Source organism: Neophocaena asiaeorientalis, unplaced genomic scaffold (genome assembly GCF_003031525.2).
Source record: "Neophocaena asiaeorientalis asiaeorientalis breed wild unplaced genomic scaffold, Neophocaena_asiaeorientalis_V1.1 scaffold15, whole genome shotgun sequence".
Lineage (NCBI taxonomy): Eukaryota > Metazoa > Chordata > Mammalia > Artiodactyla > Phocoenidae > Neophocaena > Neophocaena asiaeorientalis.
In genome coordinates, this window is record NW_020185328.1 from 5,140,987 (window position 1) to 5,153,398 (window position 12,412).

At 37.6% G+C, this 12,412-nt stretch overlaps 1 protein-coding gene across 1 annotated transcript in view; it reads right to left on the minus strand.

Annotated features, from left to right (window-relative positions):
* The window catches only part of NEGR1 (neuronal growth regulator 1), a 900,229-nt gene extending 888,936 nt beyond the window's left edge, over nucleotides 1-11,293 (minus strand). Inside the window, exon 1 of the mRNA XM_024734600.1 lies at nucleotides 10,899-11,293. Within this exon, the coding sequence (XP_024590368.1) occupies nucleotides 10,899-11,074 (176 nt within the window). The 5' untranslated portion in view covers nucleotides 11,075-11,293. The remainder of the gene's footprint in view (nucleotides 1-10,898) is intronic.
* Between the last annotated feature and the right edge of the window lie 1,119 nt (nucleotides 11,294-12,412).

Consider the following 12,412-nt stretch of genomic DNA (forward strand, 5'->3'; position numbering starts at 1 on the left):
TTTTTTTTTTTTGCGGTACATGGGCCTGTCACTGTTGTGGCCTCTCCCGTTGCGGAGCACAGGCTCTGGACGCGCAGGCTCAACGGCTATGGCTCACAGGCCCAGCCGCTCCGCGGCATGTGGGATCTTCCGGGACCGGGGCACGAACCCATATCCCCTGCATCAGCAGGCGGACTCTCAACCACTGCGCCACCAGGGAAGCCTTATATAGCCATTTTTTAAAATTTTAACCTTCTTATCGACAAGTCCAATGTTGTCACCAGTTATCACCTCTGCCATTCTAAACTCTGTCACAAATGTTAATCTAACTCCTCCACTGCCATCTCATTGTACTTTCTAATCCCTCTAATTTCTTCTCTTCTGTCTCTTTTCATTTTTTTCTTCTCTTTGATGTTTCATGTGAACATCCAATTACAATGATCTCTTACTTCTGGTAAGTGAATCAAATTACCATCAGTTTGTTGAGAATAAAATTTGAGGTTTCACTGCTACTGAGTTCTCTGGGTCTGCACCCTATTAGATAAAACCTCTTTTTGGTGTGTTTCTACTTCCAGATTTGGAGTCCTCTCACTTGCTTGTTGGGCTCAACAACAACAACAAAAAATACAAGTATGCCCATTAAATAGAATCTTTAAAATATAAAATGTCAAAATTTAGCTAAACTACTCTATGCTATTCCTGCCTGGGCATCCACTTTGTGTGACCAAGTGGGCACCAAGTGGGCCAAAGGGACCTTGAACTGACACTAGCCCCTCTGGCCAGTGCATGTCCTAGATAAGGTGAGAAGACTAACAAGCAAATGTAAGCTCCCAACATCACTTCCCCAGCAGCCCCTGTGAGCAACATTCTCCTCTGTCTCACGTGTGCCTTCCCCTTGTGCATCCCTTAGATCCCTACTCTTTTTGGTTTGAATGGACCAGTCTGGCCTTAGCCAGGGAACCCAAAAGCACCCCATCCAGGAACCCTAATAAAGTCATGTGCCCCAGGTTCTGCCACTCTCTCTGCAGGCAACCTGCCTTGACCTCTCCATGCAACCCCTGGAGGTATGCCGTGTACTTCCTCCAAGCCCTGTGAGAAATAAACTTCTCTATTTCAATTTTCCCTGCAGTCTTCTGTTGAACCAAGGTTCAGCTCACCATTTGATATTACAAGGTTTTATTTAAGTGTTATTTTAACAACATCACAACAAAAATATATGTTCAATGAATATTATACAGTGGGTTCACAAATGATTGGTAAAATGATTTACATGGGGAGAAATATACCCATATCAGTAAGTAATGAATTTCAGACTGAGACTAGCAGAAGAAAAGCAGATAAAATTATTAGCTAATATAAATGTAGTGCTTAGTAAATGGCAGATAATATGTTAGCATTTTACATGCATTATCTCACATAATCCATGTCATTCTGCCAGGGAGGTACGAAGTGAAGAAGGTAAGGCATTCATTCAAGGTCACATAGCCAGTAAGTAGAGCAGTAGGTATTCACACTCTCTTCACTCCCATCCTAGACACCTCAAAGCATGACAGGTTTCAGTGCAACTAAACAATTACAACAGAAGATAAACCCTGTGCATAAGCAAAAGTAACTCTTATTTCATATAAGTGATGTGTGAGCAAGAACAATGTTCAGTGACATATGCTCAAGAAGACAGGGGAGCAGTTACACAAAGACATATATAATTTCTTTTTGTGAACATATTCCCCCAAATTCGCCCCCGATCCAACTACAGGCCAAGGTAAAATGCTACTATCTATCTTTTAAAATAAACACAAATGTACTAGTAACATGGAAGGAAGACATACTTGAGTGTAAAATACTTTTTCAGAACTTCAGTGTGTACGATGTATATCACTTCCTCATGGGAAGGATGTAGGCTTAAGATTATTCCAATTATTTAATGAATTACATGAAATAAGATTCATTCCTTTCTATTATAATTATTCCATGTAGTACAATATGGGCTGAATTTTATGTATCCCAGTGATCCAAAGTTTTAGATTTTGATTAGAAGTCACTCATATATCGCAACATACTTTCTTCCCACCCTTTCTTCCTCTCTCCTTTTCTCCCTCTTTCCTTCAATTCCTTCATTCAACATTCAGATTTTTTTAACAGCTTTATTGTAATATAATTGCTTTACAATGGTGTGTTAGTTTCTGCTTTATAACAAAATGAATCAGCTATACATATACATATATCCCCTAGGGGCAGGACAGGAATAAAAACAGATTTTGAGCACTAACAATGTGCCAGCAATATGTTAAGTAGTAGAGATACCATTTTCTATTTAGCTGATCAAGTACCAAGACATTAATTTGAAAATAGGTTATTTACAAATCAGATATATCTAAGTATGATCTTCTATAAGAAATATTATATCTATAACATTAGGGAAACTTTATGATCCCTTCGATTTATTCATGTAATATTCTGATACAAGAGTATGTGATGTTATTGGAGAGAATATACAAACAATACTCTCTGCCTGCTGATTATAATTCTTATGTTCATAATATCTCTTAAATCCTTTTAATATCTCTAAATTTACTTTAGTTGCATGAGAGTAAAGCGGTTTCCGAAGACAACAGAACACATTTTTTCCCATTGCCCTTTAAATCGTCCAAAATCTTTCGATACTTTATGGCAGTAGTTATAGTTTTAAATAAGCCCTATCTTATAGCTTCTGCATGGGCACTGGACCTGTGTCCAAACAACTTAGTGAAATTCAGTGAAGAGCAATTTATTTCTGGACCAAAAAGGGTTATAAACATCTTCCTTAAATTGAACAAATATCAGCTATCTGGAAAGTATAATGTATTGGCTTCTGTTCAAAAGAGCAACACTTAATGCTGGCAACACTGCCAAATTCCTCCTTTCCTATATTCCCCTTTTCCTAAAGAAAGTGATTAAAAGACCAAGTTCCATGCCAGCTGGGTGCTTAAGAGCATCAAAGGTCCTCTGTCAGGATTCAGAACTTGATATGGCTTAGAAACTACAATGCTAATAGATAACCTCCTCAACATTATAAATCAAAGCCACATGACCACATTAAAATTCTATCAGTTGGTATCAATACTCTGTGGTTTATAAAGTAATGTTGACCTACCTCTGAGAGACAGAATGATACAAAAGTTATGCTCTGGCTTGGGGAGTATAACTACTTTTCACAATTGAGAGTTATTCATTCAAAGCAAATAGCCAATTCTCTCTACCTCTGTATCTTTATTGATTTTATTTAATTGAAGCCTTAGAAGAAAGGAAGAGGAGGCGCCATGAGTTGAGGTAGAAACAGAAAAAATGTCAGAAGGTTACAACAGATATTTTGCAATTTCGAACTGTTCCTGTTATCTGCTGATTATAATTGCAAAGAGCAAAAACCTACCTATATAATTTAAAATCTTAGATCTTCTTAAAACTATAAGTACATCTCAATAATCTTACAACTGTATCATTGCATTCCAAACATTTTCTGCTGAAACCCACAGTAATATATATATATATATATATAAACAAACACACAAAATAAAAGTTTAATTAAATGATACTTATCTTTATTATGTAAAATGCTTTCTACCCTATTTTAGTATATTTTATTTTTTTTAAATAGTTTTAGTATCCAGTACATTTTCTTCAAGACCCACTAGTAGATTGTGTCCTGAATTTAAAGACACTGAATGATTCCAATGTGTGTGTCTCAACCCACTAGGACTTCTGCAGGAATTACTTAAGGTAGAGACCACTGATAAATGGATTCGATAAAAAATACTTAATCACTATAAACACACAGATCTATCATAGTATTAAAGATATTACAATATGATTAAATTTGAAACAATTAATAAACCAAGGAACAAATACATTTAATCCTTCGCTTATCCTTCCAAAAAATTCATTAATTTAAAATATAGTGGATGTTGGCCTGATATATGCAAGGTTCAACGTTAAAGCCCTAGAAATAGATGAACAACAGTCACAGAGCTTACAAACCCTTGTGTTTTGACAACCAAAATTAATACAGTAAAAAACAGAAAGTACTTTAACAAAATGTCAAAAAACTTCTTACTACTATTAAATTTCTCCAACATCTTGTAAATCGTCGTATTTTTAGATACAGTGGACTAATTAAAATCCAATTTGATAATGATAATGCCCATGTAGAAAAATCCTAGATTTTACTCTCTAGTAGTTTGGGAAGTTTGTTTCCATCGGTGAACTTGAAACACATAAAATACCTGACAAAATAGCCTGTGGTCCAATTTAAAGTTTCCTCTAAAAAAGCCAAAAGGCAGGTAATATGATGTTCCAAGGAAAAACGGAGCAATACATTTTATTTTTTCGTATACACAGAAAATGTCCATGACAATCTATAATGGATCAGCAAAACTTTGAGAAGAATGAGTTAAGATTAACTTCCTTCCCAACTCAGGAATCCTCTCTTGAGCATTCTTTAGAGATGGTCATTGCATTAATTATGGTTTTAAATTACCATCTTTCCTGCAAAAATGTGGGGAAAGTCACCAAAAGTAGGACTTTATGGTGACTGCTTGTTTATATTGGAGCCAGACACCTACAAAATATCTTTTAGAAAGAATTTTGAAGAATGTAAGGGGAAGGTCACCACATCATCTAATACTCAGTTAAGCGGGAGAGTAAAAACAAATACCGACTAATAAAGCTTCCCTTAGCTCTTCCATGTTAGTGATGTGATGTCTATAATGTCTTAGTGTATGACATTTTGAATAGGATATGGTAGAAAAGTGACCTGATTTCTAACAAAAAGTTTCAAATGGCTTGAGAGACTAATTTCTACAGTGGCTATGTGTACTGTTACGATCATATACTTCATAAGAAACTGGAAACTTTGATTTGCTCTTCAGGTATTAAGCTACATAAAAGAAAGGCCTTTAATTCCTATTGATTTCAATAGTCAACACTGTAGGAATTAGTTCAGCATTTTGACCACATATCCACAAACAGAGTTTAGCCCTGGTTCTCTTTTGCTCAATGGGGGGAAAAAAAAAAAAAGGTATTATTGATTCTTGCCAATTTATATTCTTCAACTACTTTATTTTCCCATGCATAGCATCTTTATATTTTTCTTCTGAAATTAATTATTCAATCATATATTTAACTAAATATTTATACAATTGGTTTATTGTGCTCACCATAATCTGGGTGTGGACAATACCCCAAATATCCATTTTTCTTCTTCATAATATGCCTCAGTGTTGTTATAGTTCTATGCCTACCTCCTTAAACAACTATTATATCCAGTTCTAGGAAGCAACATTTATGTTACCATGAGCAAAACAGTAATTCAACCCAATATATTTAAAATCACTAAAACTATTACTTTTCACCATGTATCAATCAGGGTTCTACCAGCAAAATGTAAACCATTCTGAATATTTAAAACAGAGGAAATTTAATGCAGGGAATTGATTGCAAAGAGGATGGAAAAGTTGAAAAGAAGAACACATGATGATAAGACAGTCCAACAGTTAGAACAGCAGGAAGCCATTGCTACTTTTAGGATGGAAGAACAAATGGGTGAGGCAGTATACAGAAGCCCAAGAGCCGTTTATCCAGTGGGAGATGGAGACACTGCTGAACACTGCCCAAAGCAATGAAGGATGGGAGAAACACCTTGGCCTCTCACTCATCATATCCTCCCTTCTCCTAAAACTACCTTCCATTGGACAACCACAGCCTGAAGACAGCTAACATGGACAACTGGGAAATGCAGCCTGGGGATTAGCTTCATCATCGATCTCCAATAGCACAGCATAGGAGAAGGATGAAGGTTGGATCTGGTTAATCAGGCCTAGAACTGTCACATACAGGATGTGAACATTTCTCCAAACATTCTGAAAGTCAGGTATTTCAGAATTAACTTATCTCATGGAGCTATTTAATTGTAAATCCAATCTATTTAAAATAAGTAGTTCATTAACATATGCTTGTGCTCAAAGACATACAACCACATGGGCTTATCAGATCTTCTAAACTAAAAAAAATTGGACAAAAATAAATGTATCTAAAAAATTTAAAAATACTATGTTGTTCTTTAATATAATGAATGATTGTGTATTAATGTATCAAGTAATGTGTCATGCTAATAGAACAGCTCTGCAAATCACTACAGGTAACACTGTAGCATTTTATTCCATATTTTGGAGTGCATTTTTCCAAAATGACTCAGCATGACTATCTATTACCACTTCTCCTTTAAAGAAGGAAAAAAAACCTCAGAATTTTAAAAATATTTGTTCAATGACACTATTTAATAAGGATGTAGGTTTTTAAATAGTGCCTTAATGTTCTAAACTGAAAATGCCTATATAGTTGAACAGTACATTTGGAATATGTGATGCATCAATGTGTAGGGATGACTTAACAGATGAGTTTGAAGAGTCTCACTGAAGAGACTCTTCAATGATATTCCAAAAGTACAGTATAATCGACTCCATTGTTATTGGTAATTCTGCATTCTCATACATAAATCATTTACTTTCTTGTATCCAATAGCATACATTTTAAACCAAAACTAATTAACGTAATCAAAAGGCAAATGTATTGGACAAATAGGCTGAGAAGTAATAAATGCTTGTCATATCCATTTATAAATCTACTTGTAAAAGTTTTGTGACTTCCAATGGAAATATCTTCTGCATAAATGTGCTCTATACTGTATGTTTGAAGCAAAAGTCTTCTGTCTTATTACAATATCATTATTAGGATCTCATATAACTTCCATTCAAATCTATTGCATTAAAATGACAAAGTTGTGTTCAACTTTGCTAAAGAAGATATCACATTTAAGAAAAGAACCTTCCTTCCTTCCTTCGATTAAAGCATGACAAACAGAGAATAGGATATTTTGAATTCATATCAGGATGGCAGCTTAAAATATACAAAATTCATAGATGAGTTGAAGTAGAAACAGATGAAAGAACTAGCTTAAAAATGACATGTCTTTTTAAAAACTGGGATGATATAAATGAGGCTATTCCTTACATTATCTCCAAAGAATATTAAATGTTTTTGGACATGTTAACATAACTGTATTTGTTAATAAGGTAAGAATAAAGTGACTGATTCACATTAAAGTAGCTTCAAAACTACAAAAAAAAAAAGTCATCAGAAATTAATGTATTGAGCCAGATCAGAATTATGTTCCCCTTGATTTTCTAGGTCTAGAAACACTGGGTCCTGAAGCATGACCAATGTGGTTCTAGCATCTCCTGTTCTTTGCTATGTCACCTCATGAAGCATTAACTCAGATCTTCCATGTACTTTAAAATGCAATTTGAAGACTAGAGAAGAAGTTAATTTCTCCATACACAAATTAACAAGCTCTGTTAAGCATAAAATAGCAATAAGTATGAAATGTGGTAGCAATCTAATATCTAGTATCTCATAAGTTAATGAAAATATTAATTTGTATTGGTAGCAAATTACAATGTATTCTAGACATCCATGCATTCATTTAAAGTTTAGGTAAGGGAAGTACCAAAGTTATTGTATTGAATAGATGCATCATTAAATACTTTATCAAGAATGTCCAAATACCTCACGTGAATCCTTCAGAGATTTATCAGTGAATATCATTATTAGAAATAATGGACATTTTGACATTTAATATATTGCTTCACTAACCTTAAGAGGCAAAGTTAAAATGATAAGAATGTTGAAATAACTAAATGGAACTTCATTATAAGTCCTCTATTTAAGCCAAATAGAGAAGGTGATTTACAAAATGATAGATACAGTTTGTGGATCACAGAATGAATTCGCTTTTGTACGATAACACCACTTAAGGGAAGTTTTGCTTTTCTTGATTCTTTTCTCTAAAACAGACATTCTGGCATTTAGGAGATAACAACGTATGATTTGACCTTTAAACTTCTGTTTCATTAACGTAACCACAAGCAACAGAGTCACTGACTGACACGTTTGCACTTTCAGGCCTTTAGCACTTAGTTATTTGATAACTTTTATGCCACTATTTGCTTTTTATTAGAGATACTTTGAGGAATGTGTTACATTAAAAATAGAGTATACTGTGTAAAGCTTAATAAATGAATTCATGTAATTCAGTAAAGTGTTCTCTTGAGTACTAGCTTTCTGTACTTTGACGTGAGGGTGTGTATGTATTAGGGAAGATTTTGTTTTGTTTGTTTTGTTTTCTAATGAATTAGATAATTAGATCAAACACAATTCCAAGTATCCAAAGTGAAAACATAAACTATAACTCTGTGTCATTACTTTTGATGAAAAGTATGTCACCTGACTTACACTCAATTAGTCCTTAAGCTCTTCTGTACTGGTCTATGAAGAGAGCAAATACCAGTTGCAGATGAGTCAAGAAAAATAACTGACACAATTTAACACTTTTTTTAAGAGAAAGAGGATTTCTTATAAATATACACGTTAAAAGTGTTTAAAACCTGTGGGCAATGTAAAAAAGATAAAAAATAGGATACTCCCTAGAGAATTCTAGAATTACTGAAAGCAAATTACTCTGAGTAAAAAGTAATGCAGATTGGATTTGTTTCATATGACACAAAATAAAGATTCTGTTTATTTTAAAAAACATTGTAATTGGTTAGAAACATTATTCAGAAGAGACAGAGGTTGTATTCTCTTTTAAAAGTTTAAAAGTCAAAAGTTCCCTAAACTAAGATATGACAAAACTCAGGATTATGGCATATAAATGGATGAGGTACAGTGCACACAAGTAAATGAGGACTGCACCAAAACAACAAACCAGGAAGGATATTGGTGTCACTAGTTAGAGAAGCTTCACTATTGGAAGCAATGACTGAACTAAACATAGGTCTCCTAGAGGCAGAACATGGGTTCAGTTATTTTAATAGAAACAAAACACCTAAGATATACCATTAAAAGACAAGCAGTCTATCAAATCCTTTAGATTGAAAGTGTTAATGCTCATTACAAATAGGCAATATGCTGCTACAAACATATAGATTGCAGCTCCAATGATAAGTGTTTGCAACCTCTAAAGATAGCACTTCATCCTTACTGTTGTTTAAACTTCCAAAACAAACTTAATATAAAGAACATAAACAAGAATTTAATTTATATCCTGTGTGTGACCAAAAGTTCATCTCTTTTACCAACAATGAAAGGTATTTTACTAAGTTATAACAAATCATTTGTTACTTTTGTATACATCCAGTGGCATTTTGCATTTACAGTAGAGATAGCATATATTATAAAAGCACGTTATTAATGTATATTAGAAACTACAATAGTATTCCAGATGAATTTGGACTCATAAGCATGTTTTAGAAGGTGTAAATCATTTACCACACCCAGATCCCAGATCATTAAATTTAAAATATATTGCATGACTCAAATAAAACATAGCCCACTCGGTTTCACCTTAGACATGCCACATATACTGACTTTGTGCAATCTGCACTTACAAGCCAACTACCACCCAGTGGAGAGAAAGAAGATCTTTCAGGGAGATTTGAGATATATGTCAGGTGGAAGTGTCATGGGGTGAAGGGAGGGCAATGGGAAATGAAGGAATAAGGGCATTTAGCCTTGTTTAGATCTAAGCACCGCTGATTATCAATTTATATTTTCACAGGAGAAAAAATGTTTCTAGAAGCTTATCTGCAGTGTTGTTTAAAGATAAAATTAGTCTATGGATGTTCATTAATGACAAAACATTTTGATGCTCAAGCTTGGGGAAAAGAAGGGAAGAAGGGAGAGTGAGCAAAAGCAAAACTTAAAATGGGAAAAGAGAGGAAAAGGGAAAGATGAGGGGATAGACAGAGGAAAGAGAGAGACTGTGTGTACACATGTGTGAGTGACAATGTGTGGAACAGTGAAGTAGCGTGTGCCTTTTAGACAGTAGAAGAGAATCTGAACGTGAAAGTGGTTGTTAGGGAGAGTATGGAAGTGCCAGCATGTGTGAGAATGTGAAACAGAGTATGTGAGGGAGTGTGGTTAAGAAAGAGAGATTTGTGAGGGTGAGAAAATGGTACTGGAAGGGGTTAGAGGGAACATACGTGTGTCTGACAGGGATGGGAACCGATATGAGGAAAGAGATGGGAAATGTGAGTCAAAAAGAGAAAGAGAGAGAGACAGAGGGAGACAGAGAGAGAGAGAGAGAGAGAGAGAGAGAGAGAGAGAGAGATCACAGAACGGGGATATTAATGAAGAAGAAAAATGGGGAATGGAGAAAGGTAAAGAGTGGAGAAAAGTGGGTTAAATAAGAGGTGAGAAATTAGAGTGGTGGAGATAAAAAAAAGAAAATATGAGAAGAAAAAAGGGAGGAAAAATAGAAAAGGAATGAAAAGAGGCAAAGGAAGAAGGGGGGAGATGGAAAAAAGAAAAGAAAACGAAGGGAGAAAAAGAAAAGGGAGAAAGCGGTAAGAGGAAAGAAAGAAAACTGAAAAGGGAGAAATTGAGCCTAAGTGTCCAAGTGAGAGGGAAAATACATAGGAGCAGGGAGCCAGCCATCAGTTTGAAAAAGTCGCTTAGGCTGCAGTAAAATAGAAACAACCTGGTAAACTTGTCAGACTCTCCAAGAGTACCCCATGACAATAAAACAGAGACCTTGTGAATTTAGTTTCCAAGTGGCACCTGCCCCTCTTAAACCTCACACTTCACTCATCCCCGGGCTACCTGTCGTTCCGGCAAAGTGCTTTAGCATCACCAGTCCGGCTTGCTACCTGCCCCGGGGTTAAGGGGCCATGGCTCCACGCAGAATCAGCAACTGAATTTCCTGAAATGTAGTCTTTTGATAGTGATCACCACCAGCATCATTACTTGGTTTAAAAAGAAGGCAAGAAAGGTGGAGAGACAGAAAGACAGACTGAGACAAGTACGAAAAAGCACGACGTTCTTCCTACCTAAGCACCGCCGTGTCCCCTTTTCTGACCATCATGTTGTCCACAGCAGCCCAGGGGAAGTCCACACTCTGTCCAGCCGGGAGGCAGGAGGGTAGCAGGCAGCACAGGCTGAGGAGCACCGCCGCCAGCCACTGGTTCGAGCAACAAGCACCCTGCACCAACAGCATCATGTCCATCCCTGCTAGGGCTGCTCACTCTCCAGCAGCTTTCAGCTCGCACTCCCCCACCCCCTGGTGCTGGCTAGTCTTCCCGGGAACCAGGCAGCGCGCCACAGGATTTTTTTTTTCTTTCTATTTTTTTTTTTTTTTTATTTGGTGGATGGGTGGGTTTCTTTTCTTTCTTCCCCCCCACCCCCCTCTAGTTGTTGGGTGTTGTTTCTCTCTTTTTTGCCTCCCCTCCTCCTCGTCTTTGCTTTCTTTCCCTCCCTCCCCTCCCACAAAAAAAGAAAACGAAAAAAAAAAATTCAGGAAGAGGTATATCACAATTATGCAAACTGAGAGGAAAAAAGAGATGCATCGGAGACAGAACGCTTCCCTTCCTGTCATACGCACTAGAGTGATGCTTTGCTAGAAAAGTCTCCTTGTCGGGGCTGAGGTGAACAGAGCAGAGGGGCACTTTGCTTTCCCTCTTCGGTGCGTTTTACCTCTTGAGGCACCGTAACTTTTAAGTCCTCCAAGTTGTGGTCGGCGCCATCATGACGCCAGGGACTGTGAGGTGGTGTTGTTTCTTTTCTTTCCAATCTCGCCGGGGCGGCCGCGCTACAGTTGACAAGCGGCCAACTAGTTCACTCTTTACCTCTTTTCGGATATAGGTAGGGACGGTGACGGGGGGGGAGGGGCTGCTTTTTGAGAGGACAAGATGGGGGTGCTTGCAAGGCCTGGCGGTAGAGCAGCTGGCGCGTCTAATGGGTCAGTCGCTAAGGACTGGACGGTGGTCCCCCTACACCCCGCACCTCGTGCATGTTGACACTAAATTGTGTGTGTGTGAGAGGTATAGTCAAAGTGGAGAGCGCGTGGACGTGTGTGTGAGTGTGTAGTAAGCGCGCGCCCGTGTATGCGCGCGAGTCAAGCTCGCGGGGCCTGTACGCGCGCGGCACGCAGGCGCACAGGGAGGGGTGGGGAGGGTCGTGAAGGGATGGAGTCGGGAAGAGACTGCAATCAAGCGTTTTAATTGTGTGCAGCCAGGCAGTCTTGTTATGTAAGAGGCAGTTTAACCCGTTTGAGCCTAGCAGGCGGAATGATCAGCGCGTTCGAATCTAGGCAGGGCAAAGTTACCGGGTTTAACGAGTCACAGGTTTATATTTTTTAACAGCCTCCAAACCCGTTTGGATAGGCTTCCTACTCCGCGGCGCAGAGCGGCTACCCTCTCTTCTTACGCCGCCGCATCCACGTAGCAGCTCGCCCCTACGCTGCGAGCCGCTGTCCTGGCCCAAGGCAGAGTGAGGTGCTGGGCATGGGGCCGCCGCCTACCCTTTTTTACTTCTTCCCTTCTTGAACTCCTTTCCAGATTCAGGA